The sequence below is a fragment of the Mus caroli genome, unplaced genomic scaffold, assembly GCF_978045245.1.
Source record: "Mus caroli unplaced genomic scaffold, Mus_caroli_1 scaffold_20, whole genome shotgun sequence".
NCBI lineage: Eukaryota > Metazoa > Chordata > Mammalia > Rodentia > Muridae > Mus > Mus caroli.
In genome coordinates this window covers 43312154-43328305 of record NW_028227275.1, presented here as the reverse complement: position 1 = coordinate 43328305, position 16152 = coordinate 43312154, and the positions used below count along the sequence as shown (strand labels likewise).

Here is a 16152-nt window from a genome sequence, read left to right as displayed (position 1 = left end):
GATTTAAATTGATTCTAAAAAATTCAAATGTACATAGTACAAGGACATAAAAAGTGCCTTTGCCTATTAAAGTTTTGGAGTATTGGTATAACCATCATTTCCTATTCCTAACATATTACCAAGATTAAAGACTTAGAAATTATGTATAATTTCAGAATTCTGTCCATCTCATAAAGCATGTCCAACTATGGATTGCATTTAGACATGAAGTTCAGCTCTGCTTATTCCCTGATTATAAAAGAAAATTAAGTTCAGATGCCCATTGTTCATGACCACTGAGTTAACTCACCATATAGGTACTGAAACTGGCTACTAGGGAAAGGGCATTGCTAACTTCAATTTCCATGTATGTAATCCAATGTTCCCCCAAAGTCTAAGCAGTACAGACAGGAAATTGAGGGCAGTCAGCTCTATGGGCCCGTGGCCCATCTTGTTATTGCCACTCAAGGGTTCATAGGTGCCTTTGCCCTCTCGGAGTAATTCAGCAATCTCGAGCTTGAAGCCAGGCCAGCCTTCTGACAGATCCTATTAGTTATTGCCAACTGTCTCCTATGACTCAGATCTATGGAGCTGGAACTTCCTCTTCTGAAGGGATCGTGTGACAACAGGGTTATTTTGTGCTTTACAAAATCTTTCCAAATTCTACAAAGCCTAAAACGGTTGCTTCCTCTCCAAGCATACAATCTAAACGATGACAGCTGATGAGAAGGCTGATAGATAAATTCATTGCAAATGACCTTGGTGTGGAGGCTTCCAGGTTAACTATAGCAAGCTCCCAACCATCAGCATATACATCACACACACACATAGACACACACACACATACACACACACACACACAGACACAAACACACAGGCACACACTCCACACCAGGTAACATACACCCACCCAACACACACAGACACACACTAACTGAATTTTTCTTTCTACTAAACAGAATGGAAAGAGTCACTGTCGGAGTGGTCTTGATTGCTGTATTATGGGTACTATTAGAAGCAGAAAACCAATCTAAAGGCCCCATCATAGAATACACGGGAAAATAATTATGGTTATTCCATCATGTTCCTTTATAGTAATGATGTTTTTAAGGCACATTTTTGAGAAAGGAATAAGAGAAATCTACCAACAATATACTGTTGTCATGGATACTGAGATTTGGAGAGTCCTTATTGTCAGCTGTGTTTCTCGGTATTTGGTCTATTTTCCCTACCTTTAATCTTAAAATGATTTAGGTGTAAATTGAGGTTGCTGTATTTACCAAATAATAAAGCAGGCTGCTGAGTTAAAGTTGAATTTAAGATAAATGATGAACACTTCAGCAAAAGTATAACCTGTGTTATATTTGAGATAGACCTAACTAGAAATTTGTTATTTTCTTTGGAAAATATAATCTTGGAGTTATTTTACATGAAAGTTTTTAAAAGTACACTAATTGGTGCTTTCAAACTATGGCTTCACAGTGGGGCAGTGTTGTGTGCTGGTGCAGAAGCTGATGTTGAAGGCTAGTTTCTAGATTCCTGCAAGTGAGATCAGCAAAGAAAAGAGATGAATTCCTAGCTTCAGGCAGGGTACATCCCAGTGCCTTGTACAGCAAAGCTTCCAAAAATGATAGATTGGGCTTCAGAACTCATGGATGAAGACTGTTGCTTAGCTTTGCCAGTGGACTAACAAGAGAATCAACAGAGTCACTAATAATTTTCATCTATCATATCTACCTTTGTTTCTATCTGATTTTTTGTTGGCCTCTTTTAGTTCCTCTACTGACTCCACCCCACCTTCTAATATATTTCTAACTTATTAGAATGAGCAGATGTCTTAAAAATGTTTACTTGTTGATGACTTTTAGAAACTATTCAATCTTTCCAAAACTACACTAAGTGCTTCTGTCTCCAAAGTCTCCCAGGAACAAGAGAGCAAGCCCAAAGTAAGCCAACCATTTGCCTTTGCTTACTCCTTGGCCATTTTGGAAAGTTTATGGTGTACAAGGCATGAGACTATACCTTGGTTGAACTTATGGCTTCACCTTGTCTCTGCCACATGGAGAGCATCTTGGATACTGGAAGTCCAGGCAGGAAGCCAGAAATTAGCTATCAGCTGGGGTTTCTATACCAAGTAATGATTAATGTGGATTTTTACTACTCTGAACTCCTCCATAACTCCAGGGACATCAGCCAAAACAGTAACTATTGCTTTATTAGCATATTCTCATAGCATTGCACTGATAAGTTACAGGACTCATTCCTTTCTAAATAGGTACACAGTTGATAAGTAAAGTTTGCTTCTAAGAGTCTCTATCCATCTGAAAAGCCAAAGAGGTTACTCTCCAGTCTAAATGTAAAATCAGTTCTCCTAAGACAAGGAGACATGTCTACCAGTGGAGTTGACTATGATAACAAATATTCTAAATATAGAGAGAAAGTAAATGCAGGAGGTTCCTAAATAAGGGAGAATGTGGAATATGAAAATGCATTCCCAATGGCACTGTGGACTGATGGAGAAATCATAAGTGACACCTACTCAAGATGGTAATTAATGGTTCGGAATGAACATTAGGAAATAGCTCATCTGCTCCTTGATTTCACGAGTGAAGTAGGAGCAATGAGAAGTGGCATGTTAATAGCAACTCTAAGCTGGTGATAAGGTAGAGAGCAGAATACAGATATCCAATTTATCCAAGCCTCTGCCCCTTTCTACCAGTGTTTCTCCAATGGCTGTGCATATGTCCACATTTAAAAGAAAAACGTGCCCTGTATGCCACCAAAAGGTGATGCAAGAGAAAAATCAAAGCTCTCAGCTTTCCTACTGTTTCTGTTGCTTATCTTCCTTTATAAACAACACAATGGCACTCTTCTATCTATTGGTTCTCCTAAAGGTTTCTGCGTGGCACAAAGTGTTTCAGGGCACAGGAATATCCCCGTAAATTAGATACAAGGCAGGAATCAAACAACAAAGAAAGAAAGAGTGCAGTTGTATATCTCGGTAGATATAGAAAAGACATTAACATGCTGAAGCCAGACAATGCGATTGAGAATCTATTTTAACAATGTTTATAAGGAAAATCATCCGAAGGAGGTAACATATACTTTAAACATGAAGGAAGAGAACCTGAGTATGGAGACATGTGCCTGGAATCCTAACACGAGGGAGGTAACTACAGAAAGATCAGGAGTTTAAGATCATTCCCGGTACATAGCAAATTCAAGGAGACACATTAAATTCATTCTGATATGGCAACATAGCCTTTAATTCCAGTACTTAATAGAAATATGGATCACTAAGAATTCAAGGGTGGCTTGGTCTACATAGTAACCTCCAGGCTCATCTAGGCTACATAGTGAGACACTCCCTCAATAAGCCAAAATAAAATAAAACTGGGGGTGGAAAAGATAGGCTCATCCACTATGCAAAAACCAAAGAAGATATACATTAGGCATGGAGAACAAGGGAAAGTATTTTATGACATAAAGCGACATAGAAAGATGAGGCTCAGTGAGATGAGAACAAAGATAGTTTCAAAGATTAAGAAAAAACCAGGCCACATCAACCTTTGAAGATCATATTTTTTTAAGCTAGATTTTATTTGAAGGCCAGTGGAGAGGTCATTGCAAAGGTTAATCACAATTTTATCTTTGGAAGTTGATTCTCTAAAAATGACTATGGACAATCAAAATCAGAAGCAGAGATGATGGTGGTGGTGGAACCTGGCCAAGGATACTGTTGGATGAAACAGGCTGGTGTCAGTGCAGGGGAGAAAGGCACACAGAAGCCCAGCTCCAAGATAAACTCTACTGGCATAGCAATGTACATCACTGAATGTTTCAAAGCGGGAGTACAGAGAAAAGACTCATGAATGATTGTTCTATTGTCTTTAGTAACTACATTTGTAATGATGCCATTTATGAGGGTAAAAAAAGGGTTGGGAGCCAAGGTGAAAGATAAAAATATAGAGTTCTATACATACATTTAGGTGTTGCTAGTTACTAATCATTTAAATAAAGATGTCGAGTAAAGATATTACTTAAAGTTAAATAATCTCAGCATAAAGATGAGAGAGACAGTTCTGACTCTCCCCAGACTCTCCAGAGTTTACATGTAAGGTAGAAAATTATCGTCAAGGCCCAACAACAGGTCTAACTATTGCCATAGCCCCAAACCCTTTCCTTCCTTGTGGATGACATTCATCCTCTCTAATATACCAGTTGGCCAAGGCAGAAACTGAGCAGTCATTCTTCATTTGCCTCTTTTTCTTTATTTTTTCTCATGGAACCTTCTAGAGAGATCTCGTTAGTGAAGAACAAGAAGAAAGAAGCATGCAGAGGAATGTGTGACAAATCTCAAAAGGAAGCAAATGATGGGACCGAATGCCAAGTGAAATGTAGGGATATTTTAAAGGAAAGCTCTCAGGCAGTGTGAGGAGATGAGTTATTTACTCTCCCAGTTCTATTCCATACATAGCTACAATCGCACACAGACAAGTCATTTCTTAGTCTAGGAGAATATGTCTTACATGCTTTTTGCATATTATTTGTAAACTTTGGAAATGTTTCTAGAGATGTTTCACTATCCATATGGACAGACGTATTCTCATTTCCTACTAGGCTGTAAGGATTTAACCTACATTTTAATCTTTTCTTACATGTAGAACTCATGCTATTCAGTTCTGTCATAGATTTAAATACATGCCTGAGCGATGCTGACACTTCAAATGGGAGAATTTGATAGAAACTAAGAGCTCACCCTACAAAGGCTGAAGAACAAAAATTCAAAGGTTCTTTCTGCCTTGTCATATTCTCTCTTAAGACAGGTTTTTAAAGATGGTAGGACAGCTAGGCCTACCTATGAGATCTTGCCTTAAATACATAATGTTTTAACATGTTAGAAATATTTTACCAACTATGAAAAGAGAACAGGTTTTACGGTAACTTTGCTTCCTGTAGCTGTAGTAACTATGCAACCTGTCCTCACTGAATCTCTCTTTATAGCTATCACTCCAATTCTTTTTCCCTGCTGTTTTTGAATTATCCAATTCACTCCATGTCTGTTAACCCTTCCCCCCGGGGTACTAAGAGGTCTTCGTGCAGAGCTAGTGGAAGGTTGGAAGAAGCAGAGGAGTCCTCCATCTCTTTTGCCTGCTGTTTGCACACACCCAGAAGAAACACACCACAGTGCTAGACTGCCTGTTTAGCCTGTGAGTCCCCAGGTTTGATATCCAGAATTATAAGCGATTTCAATTGAAATCCTAGGATACTGAGGGAATCTGTTTTGAGTCCCACTACAGAGCAGAGTCAGAACTAAGTAAACCATGAAAATGCCAGGAAGTATATTCTTCAAGCTTTCTTCCCTGCATCCTAAGAACTAACTGGTGGGGTTACAAGTCAGGACAACTGTCCAATCTGCTTTCTTTGGCTCACAGAGGTAGTTAATACTTTTGAATGGCTTGTCCATATTTAATACTGGTACATGTTATTAAAGGTGGAGAACGGCAGGTGCTGGAGGACTGGAAGCTGGAGGGTACCCAGGTGCAGGTGTGCATTCCTCCCTCCCCAGAGCAAGGGTGGCGCTGACTCTGCTACATGCCCAGAGATTTCCATTCTGGCCTTCTCACGCCTTGTTACCTGTGCCAGCACTGTAAGCTTCAAATTTATGACCTTTCAAACAAAACTCCTATCTTCAAGCACTTTGTTACAAACACTTGGCAGCCTCACCAAAATGGCTGAGAGATCTTTTTTAATTCATCCCTGTCTTGAGAGATTCTGGCTGGGAGCTCAACTTCCCCATCAACTAGCCACAAAATGTACAATTTGACCCTCTGGGTTCTGACTGTCCAGACATCTGGGAATCCTGGAAGCAAGACAAAGCAAAGGAGCAAGACAGAGAGGGGGACAAGATGGAGAGGGGGGTAAGACAGAGAGGGGGGGAAGACGGAGAGAGGGGGCAAGACAAAAAGGGGGAAAGATGGAAAGGGGACAAGACAGAAAGGGGGGCAAAATGGGAAGGGGGTCAAGACAGAAGGGGAGAGAGAGCAAGACAGAAAGGGGGACAAGACAAAAAGGGAGGAGGGGAGGACACAGTAAACTCTGCACCCACCATGCTCCTCACTGCCCTCTCTCTTCTATTCTTTCTCTGAATGTATCAGGCATTGCAAACCTATGGCTGACATGCTTTTCCCAGGAGAATGCTCAGAAATGCTTTCAAAAGCTAAAGACCGGGCTTAGATAGCATGATTACATTGCATAGCTAAAAATTTCATTGCTAAAAATAGGGCCAAAAACCTCAAACAAGGAAGGTCCCCTCAAATCCTCTTTGCTCCCCCACACCACCCATATCCTCTCTGCTTAACATCAGATCTAAGTCACTCTGCTTTTCCAATCGTTCTTAGGGTGTCCAGTAAGCCTTTCACTTACTAGTGCAGTGGGGATGCAGTTAAACAACCCAAAGCCTCAGGGCTGTCCCAGGACAGCACTCTTGCCTTGTGGAAATACATGGGCAAAGCCACTGACTTCAGTACATCCCAGATCAGTGGACAGCTGAGTGCAGACAAATCTAGGGGATATTCTGAGACTTATAAAACCTGTCTACAGAACAAAGTCAAAGTACTACACATTATCACATTTAAAATGGAAAACTGGAACACTGATCACCCCCATGCATACACACACACACACACACACACACACACACACACAGAGGCACATACATACTATCAGACAACAAGAACAACAACAACAACAAATCACTGCTGACACATATACTTACTTCTCCCTAAAGGTTTCTCTACCTACAAAGTCACCTTGTAGATTGTGGGTCAACAGCTTATTTGCATGCACTTGATCTACTGGGGAATGCCAAGTGCATGGATAGCTTATTTGCATGCACTTGATCTAGTAGGGGATTCTTCCTAGGTTGAACATAGAGATAACTGATGTGCTGGTATCCTCCAGGGGTCACTTAAAGGTCAGTTGGCAATGAGAGAGTATTCTGGACTTACGAAATGCATCTATGGTGAAATGGGAGTTGGCAGGTATGAAGTTGATCTGTGCAACTTTTTCATAACATGTAGAGGTGCAGCTGTCAATTTTGAGGCACACACATATACACACACATACACAAACACACACACACACAGAGAGAGAGAGAGAGAGGGAGAGAGAGAGAGAGAGAGAGAGAGAGATCCATTAAAAATAAAACAGAGGAAAGCAAACATCTAAAACTCAAATCAGCAGAAAAGACAGCAAGCTGGCACAACTGGAATTTTTCCATTTTTCCGACAGTTTATCTATCATTACTTCATGCCACCCTCCTTCCCCATGCTGATAGACAACTCTTGAATGCTTCCTTCTCATCAGAGGAAATGGCTTATGTACAAATGTAGCAAATGAGGCAGTGTGCCGATGACTGGAAGCCTTGACCTTAATCCTGGGCCACCCTGACTTGGAGACCGTTGCTTCTCCAGGAGAATAAGCCAACTGTTCTCATATTCACACAGTGGTTGCATCACCACTGACGTACCACTCTGTGTTTCGGGAAGGCAAAGGGAAACGCAGTGCTTAGAAACTAAGGTAAGCAGATGAAGACTAACAAGTTAAATCTCTTCAATTACAGAAGCAGTTTGCCTTATTTCACATGGACTTCATTATCACACTCAGATATGGAAACACTCTCTGCCGCAGAGCCATGGGGGCTATGCCAGTATTGCATAGGAAAGTGATGGGGCTGAATGGGAGGAGCCTGTGATTTCATGACGTCATTTGAGCCATTGAGGTGTGCCACCATACATGTGATGAGGGAGGCCCTGCTCCCTGGCTCAGTAAGAAAGATCTCCTTCTAATCCTAGTCTCTAGTACAGGCTGAGCCTGCCTTGGATTCAGATAATTAATTTATAAGAGATCTAAAAATGAGAAAAGAACTAGAAATGACAAAAGACAGATAGGCCAGAACCTTCCAGATAAAATCTAATATGAAGGGGCGGGGGGGGGGGGGGAAGAAGCTGTTTTCATGAGATATATACACACATATACAAAGAGCATAGCTATCTAATGTAATGTCTGTTTATACTTAGATATTTTCCCTTAATATGCCCTACTTCTCTAATTGAAAACTAGTGATTTAAGTTTTCTTTTTCTTGGAAAAGATGAAAAATAAAAAGAAAGAACTCTCCCCTGCTCCCTTGTTCTGCCCTACATGTGCCTGGAAAACAGGACCCATGAGAGGCTTCTACATAACGTCCTATAGATGGTGCCTTCTGAACTCTATTACGCACTACCTTATGTTTTGAGATAGTTGCTAGTTGAACAGAGAGCTCAGTGCTTTGACTAAACTTACTGGCCAGAGAGCCCCTAGGTGTAGCTATCTCTCCCCACCCCAGCCCTGGGGTCACAGGCATGTGTTACTCTGTGTGGCTTTTATAGGTACAAAACATATGAATGATAGTGTTCATAACTTTGGCTGTGGCTGGCAAAGATGTGTACACAGATTAATTAATAAACTCTCAGATGGGCTAGAGGGGTAGCTGCACATACAAGTGTCTATACAGCTCTTACACAGGATCCAATTTGGCTCCCAGTACTCATGCAGGGTAGATCACAAGCCCCTGCAACCCCAGCTTTAGGGTATCCAACACTCTCTCTGGACTCCTTGGACACCTGCACAGACCCACACATTAACACATACACACATATACACATCATTTAAAAATTAAGTACTTAAAAAGGACGAAGCTGTGCGAATGAGAGTAGACTGTGGTTTCAAAAGAGTTTACTTCTCTGGAGAATGATTGGTCACTTAAAACAACAACAACAAAACAGAAAACAAACAAGTAATGAAATCCCCCCCAAACAAACAAACAAACAAACAACAACCCAGGATGATGGCTTGAAGGCATGACTCTGTGGGTGAACTCACAAAGACATGGTCTCAAAGTCTAGCCAAAAAAAGCAAGCTCTGGGTTCAGTGAGATACTATCTCCAAAACTAAGGTAAAAAGTAAAAGGAAGAGCTAATGTTAAAAAGTAAGAAGATAAGACCTTCGGCTTCTACATGCGCAAGCAGAGCTAAGCATGCTTTTACAAGTGTGTATGACACACACGCAGAGAGAGAGAGAGAGAGAGAGAGAGAGAGAGAGAGAGAGAGAGAGAGAGAGAGAGAGCTTTAAAATGTACCAACGCTTCCTGCCAGGCTATGTTGTTATTATACTAGTGCTGTCATCTCAGAAGTCTGTGAATCCCTGTCATTTAAAATGATAATCACAAAGCCATGTTATTGTGTAGGAGTCAAAGCTATTCTTGCTCTCAAGGTTCATGTGCCCCAGCTGACCACACAACCTTCTTAGAATCAAGAGGGTTATTCTCACAACGTTGCTCCTTTGGCCTTGCCTTATTTGGAGCCCTCTAAGTAATCTCAGAAGAAGCCATGCAATTTAGTAGGGCAAACAAAGCCTAGACTGTTTGGTGTGTGCACCCCTTCAACCAACCTGCCATTTTCCCTTTCTTGAGAAGGTGGTAGTTAAAAGTCACATGAAGTTAACATCACTGATGTCCTCCATAAAGCCATTTCCCATAGTCCAATCCCACAGATGCAAAGGAGTCTACCCCAACCTTCATCCCTATTCTCAGGATTTATAGGAGTTTGAATTGAAGGTATGTATTTGTAGCTCTCTTCTGAATGTTCAGGAAATATCCATGTGTGACTGTCTGTGTGTGCACAGATTAAGATGAGAAGGACACTGGACAGCCTGGGGAATCCAGAAAGCTACTTTTATAGCTTCATTCTAAATAGAGTGAGTTTTGTTTTGTCTTTTTAAGTTTGAAAAGAAAAAAATGCTAAGTGAGCCTAAGCTTGTCTAGGGAGTTTGCAGAGGAAAGCACCTTCTATCTCCTTTCCCCCCAAACCCCAACTCTAAGACGCATCACCCTACCCTGGGGGTCCCTGAAAGCTGCTCAGGGAGAACCAAGAGGTACCCCAGAGCCTGGCATGGGGCTGGAGACACTAGGGATTCAAGAAATATCCAGTGAACCAGTGGGAAAAAAGGGGGTAGAAACTCATTTCTGTGCTAGTCTGAGTGACAGTCTGGCCAGCCTTTCAGGCTGACCTGAAAGGCTGGAGATTAGGGCATATAGCCCTACTCTTTGGCATCCCTTTTATCGAGGAGGCAGACTGGCACAGGAGCCACGGAGTGTCCTAACTGGCCTTGCACTCCTGGAGTCTTTGAGGAAGGCTGGTGTTCAGGTACTGAATGCCCCTGGATCCAAGGTGTTCCAATAGATATTGGATCATACACACGCTGTTTCATGCATAGAGATAAGCAAAAAAGAAAACCAAGATGCCTAAGATAATTAAGTATGGAAATAGCTCCTTATGTAGTAAATTCTCTGGTAAACAAAGTCTCAACACATTCCGTTCCTAATTGGCAAGCCAACTTTTCAAATTCACATGGACTTTGCCCATGACGTTTTAAACAGAAGTCATGCTAATTGCCAAAGTTCAAGATTGTTGCTCAACAGATGAAAGAAATGTGACTGCTTTAAAAGCATAGCAAAATCAAACTGTCTCAACAGATTACCTCTCCTGAAGAATTACTCTAAATAGAAATAAATATGCACACATCATTTGCAGGCCACTGAAGTAAACATATTTGAGGATGTCTCTCTGTCACACAGAAGGGGGGGGGTTGCTGAAAGAAGTGTACTTTCTCTAACTATTGAAATATAATTTCACAGTCATGAACATTGTGCCATAGTATCCCAAGGAAATATTCCAAGGCAAACTTAAACAGAGTGTGATGGCTTAATGAAAGCAGTCCCCATAGGCTTACAAGGGGTGGCACTATTCAGATATGTGGCTTTGTTGGAGTTAAGTGTGGCTTTGTTGAGGGAAGTATATAACTGGGGTGGGCTTTGTGATTTCAAATGTTCAAGCCAGGCCCAGTGTCATTCGCTCTCTTCCTGCTCCCATGCCAGCCTATCTGGATGTCGAACTCTGAACTACCTCTCCAGCAGTATATCTACCTGCATGCTGCCATGCTTCCTACCATGAGGATAATGTATTAAACCTCTGAACTGTAAGCCAGCCACAGTTAAGGATTTCCTTTATAAGAGTTGCTATGGTCATGGTGTCTTTTCACAGCAATGGAAACCCTAACTGAGATACAAACTAAACCATGGCCCATAACAGAAGGCCAGACTCCAAACCATACATTGAATTGTACATGAATCCATGTAAGATCCTTTTTAACAAGGAATATAGTTTTCCAAGAGACTCTATATGAGGCTGCTATGCTGGCTGGCAGGAAATTGTTTATTGATTTGAGAATGAGTTCCATGGCAAACCAAAGTCACATGAAGGGGAAGAGGCAAAATAGCATAATTACTGAATTATGTACCATAATAAACTCAAAGAGGATGTAAGATATGCTGCCATGGCCACCTCTGCTTCTTCATTACTCAGCACATCTTGGAGAACTAATTTTATGGAGGTCAGCTTCTTCCTCCAACATAATTAATAAGGACAGTTACTTAACTTGATGTCAGTGTCATAGTTACTGTTTCTTACTTTGTCCCCAAATCTTCTTAGTTTCCCATATCTTATGCCAAAGCCACCTCATGTTATCACATGGGAGACTCAGTGCTGGTCATTACTTCCTTGTACAGTCTTTCAAGACTACACTGCTTCACAGGCCCAAGAGACCAGGTGTAAGAAGAAAATGGATGAGTCTCCAAGAGTAGGAGCTGGCTTTTTTTCCTGTGGATGCAAGCATGCTTTCTGTCCCAGACATAGCTTGGTTCTAGACTATCAATGCTAAGAAAAATAGCAAGTATAAATATAAGTCAATAGTGCCTTAAGAGTACTAGGGGGGAAAAATCACCCATGGAGCTCTCAATATCTAAAGCTGCATGCATAGAGAGAGATGGCATGTTCTTCTCCCATTAGACATGTTCAACTGATCTCTTCTCAAGCTGTGGCCCCTCTCAATTATGCATAAAAGCTTATACCTATAGCTACACCTGAGATGCTCCACAGATGGGATGACTATGGCATGTCAGTAAAAATCAAGTCTGTGAGTGGTGTGGCCTGAGGGCAGAAAGATACTGAACCCAAGGATACTGTGACAGAGGTGGAAATCGGAGCCTCATGCTCAGTCACTGGCTGCTAGTGTTATTGCCAATGAAAAATGCAGAAGCATTGCTTCTTGGTCCCCATCCAACTGGGTGTTCTTACCTTTGGTTCCATTGAAATGAAACTGTGCGTTCCTCTGCTCGAGAGAACAGACCTTTTAATGGTCCTACTATGGTAGAAGTGATAGTAGTCCTTCAGTGCACCGATCTGCGGGACAAGGTGGGAAGAAGACCAAAGTAAATACATTAATTTCCATGTCTTTTTGTTGTTGTTAAAATAAGAACACAAAACAAAATGGCCCATAAATTATGCAGCTGCCTGATATACTTAAATGTCACTTGAACCTTGGTGGTCACTTTTCAAAAGAAGGACATCCGATATGAAATATGAGTGTCCTTGAGGTGGTGACTGCAGAGCTAACGATTCTATTGGGGCAGTTAGCTTCTCCATATCGCCTGTTTAATGTTTAATTTATATGCAGCATTTTAAGTAATGCTATATCAATCTATATCCAAATGTGGGAAAGAAGGAAGAAGTCAAATAGCTCGCTAGTTATAAAAACACATCGCATTCTGTTTGCCGTGAGAACTGGACAATGAAGGGCGCCGACAGGTTATTTATACGATTAATTTGAAACATGTCTAAAACAGTTGATCATTCACAGAGATAACAGCACTACTTAGATCAAGAGACAGAAGACACAGCCCTCAAGTGGAGTGGTACCTCCAGAACAATCTTTGAGCTCAGTTTCTGGGGACAAATGACTTTATCTATGTTACCTTACATCCTTTTCTTTTAACATGATTTGGTTTCCTCATTTTTATTCTTTCTTGTTAAAACCAGTAGGTCTGTAAATATGCCTTGCCTACTTTGAAAACAAATGGACAAAATGTTCAACCACTGTATTCTTGTAGCAGGGGTTGGTATAGTGCTTGATACACAACATGAAGACCGAAGTCTGGATTCCCAGCAAAAAAAAAGTACAGGTTAGAGATGCCAGCATGTAGAACCCCAATGCCTAAGGAGAGGAATGCAGAGACACCAGAATCTTTGAGATTTGCTGGCCAGATATCCAAATAGTTCAGCTGATCACGAGTCCCAGGTTCACTGAGAGATCCTGTTTTAAAATGAGGTAGAGATGTAAAGACAAGATGGCTCACCAAAGGCACTTGACTTTGCAAGCTCAATTACTGGGATTTGATCCCTAGAACCCATAAAGGTGAAAGAAAAGGAACAAGTCAATAAAGTTATCCTCTAGTATCCCCCACCCCTCTATGATACTCACACACCCCTCATCCCCTACATACAATCACACATAAGACAGTAATAATAAATAAATTTGTAGTGGAGAACAACTGAGGGAGGTCATTTCTGACCTCTTTATATACCTGTCTCCATGTGTTTACACACACACACACACACACACACACACACACACACACACTATGGATCACCCAATGAAAACTGAACCCAACCACACAGGCAGGGCTTATGTCTAGTATCTTATTTCAGCTGATACCCCAGCTGAACAACACATACTCTTGAGCCTGTGTTTCCTTCTCAGTAAAATTGGATTTTGAGCTAGTTAATTTCTAAGACCACTGCAGTGCTCATATTCCATTTTTTAACAGTGACACTTTCCTTGCTTCAGGCAAACACAATAAATGTCTAATTCTCTAGACACTCATGGCTCTACACTACAGGAATGACCACTGTGGTGATGTTGTCCAGCTGGTACAATGTAGACCTTGGGCTTTCTTAATTAAAATGTCATTGGTCCAGGTTAATTTTTTTTTCATTATAAAAGGGTGTTTTCTAAGGTCCATTTCCTTGTTGCACTCTCATTACATATTTTGTGTCATTTAGACATTGTCTCCTTGTGGGACTTTGTGATGTTACAGTATCATTAGAACTTGAGAGTAAGCCTGAAGCCTCACATTATTTTTTATTCAAATGGAAAATATCCTGATCTACAACAACCCCTCAAAAAATAAGTGAGTATAAAACCAAGGGAGTCCCAGCAAGTCCTCCATCTTAGTGCTCCTCAGCAAGAGGAACAGGCAGTGAGTCCTCCAACTCAGTGCTCCTGTGATGGAAGCAAGAGCAGGAAGAGGCTATAATTTGCAGCCCCACTTCTGAGCCTGCCCAGGAGGACATCCTGGAAGGTGTTAATATGCTGAAGCTTTTGAAGTAGAATATAAGTGTGGCTGCCTGATATATTTTCTAATATTTTCTAAAAATTTCTATATATTTTCTAAACAAAAAATCTAAAACTCTTTATTACACATAGCTTAGTGATGTTCTCTCTGAGTAGCTATAGCAGTTTTGAAGCAAAGGACACGTGTACCCTGGGGGGGGGGGAACCTTGAATAACTGACAATAGCAGGCATGGCAGAGGAATGAAAATCAGGAGTTCAAGTCAGTCTCGGTTACAGGGTGAATTTAAGGAGATCCTGGGCTATATGAGATCTGGTCACAAAAATACAAAAACAAAAGCAAAGAATCTTTGCCAGTGGGGAGAATGCCAATGTGTTTACTATCACAATGTCTCTATAAAGAAACTCTTTGTTATAGAAAGTGGCTGGATTTGAACCAATTAAGCTCAAACTGTATGAAATTCATCCTGAGAAAATTCAAACCCTTGGAGCCCTTTCCAGTACAAACTGGAATCCCAGTCTAAACCAGTATGTAGGGAGGAGTAAATAGGATCTTATGTGTCAGCATAAGTTGATTTTGGACCTTGGATAAATCCTTTAGGCTTTTTCTGTGTTGTTTTTCTCAGTGGGGAACTGAGAAGTTCATAGGAAGTCGAGTAGGCAGACATTAGTCTTCAAAGTACACAAGGAATAAGATAGCATGTGGAGGGGGGGAACTAAGGAAATAAGTTCAGTGGGGGAAGTACTTCTCCGATAAGCATGAGGACCTGAGTTCAAATCCCAAGATCTCATATAATGACTGATGCTGTAATACACATCTGTAATTTCCAGTGCCTCTATAGTTAGATCAGTTGCAGAGACAAGAAAATCTCCATATAATAGCTTGGCATACACAGCAGTTTATAAGAGAACCTGCCTCAACAAGGGTTGTCTGCTGACATTCCACATCGATTGTGGTACACACACACACACACACACATGAAGTTTTTTTTAAAAAATGAATATTTACAGGTTGATATGGCAAAATGGCCATTAGACTCTGAGGTGTCTGGTCAAATCACTGCTTGGCAGATAGTCATTGTTGGAAGCTTATTAGCTTCGCATCTCTCATCTCTTCTAATTCATCTTTCACCTCTTTTCCCTTGTCAGGATTACTTTGGCCTACACTGTCATTAGCTCTTCTCTTCCCAGCCCTCACTGGCAAAGACCAAATGAAGTGATGACACACTGCTGTAGGTATGTAGGCAGTGAAGGTGGTTATGCAAGTATAAGGTGAGATGAGGTTTGAAGAGACTAAACTGCATCTTAACCTTGGACACCATCTGTCTATTTCCAGAGGTGCATTTTGCAGATCATCACCTATAAACAGATGTCAGAGCCAACTCTGTAAATATTCAAAACACCCAGCTGCCATCAAAAGGTCATTAATCATACACAAGTAAAAGTAGTTTCAACCCCAAGATATAGTGAGTTAAAAATAAAGAGAAGCACACACCCTATTATATGGTGCAATTTTTGCAAAGAGGAAAAAGGAAGAATTTGTAGTTTTATAGTATATCGTTGTAAAAATATTTTTAAAAATAAAATTCAAAAACCCAAGGAGACCTTCCTTTCATTGTTTATGCACATTGCTTTTTTATGATTAAAAACCCTCATTAAAAATTAAAGAAGTGTCTTTGAGACGTGAACAGGGGAAAGTGCAGAAACTCACAACTGGTTCAAGTCCTGAGAATGTGTGTCTGGAATGCAAAGCTACCAATGTGAAGGCTGAATCCTATCCAACTCTCCCAAAGGTCAGGGACTATCACCCAGATGGTTAGGGGAAATTCCCAGAGTCGGAGGCCAGAAAGGACAAGTGAACTCAGAGTAGCTATTGTTGCCTACA

General features: G+C 40.9%; 1 protein-coding gene across 4 annotated transcripts in view; it reads right to left on the bottom strand.

Moving 5' to 3' along the window:
• Pcsk5 (proprotein convertase subtilisin/kexin type 5) overlaps positions 1-16152 on the bottom strand; it is a 417146-nt gene that overhangs the window by 356053 nt on the left and 44941 nt on the right. For all 4 annotated transcript variants that reach the window (XM_021151578.3, XM_029472674.2, XM_021151579.3 and 1 more), the window contains exon 2: positions 12214-12318. In XM_021151578.3, coding sequence (XP_021007237.1) covers positions 12214-12318 — 105 coding nt within the window. The remainder of the gene's footprint in view (positions 1-12213; positions 12319-16152) is intronic.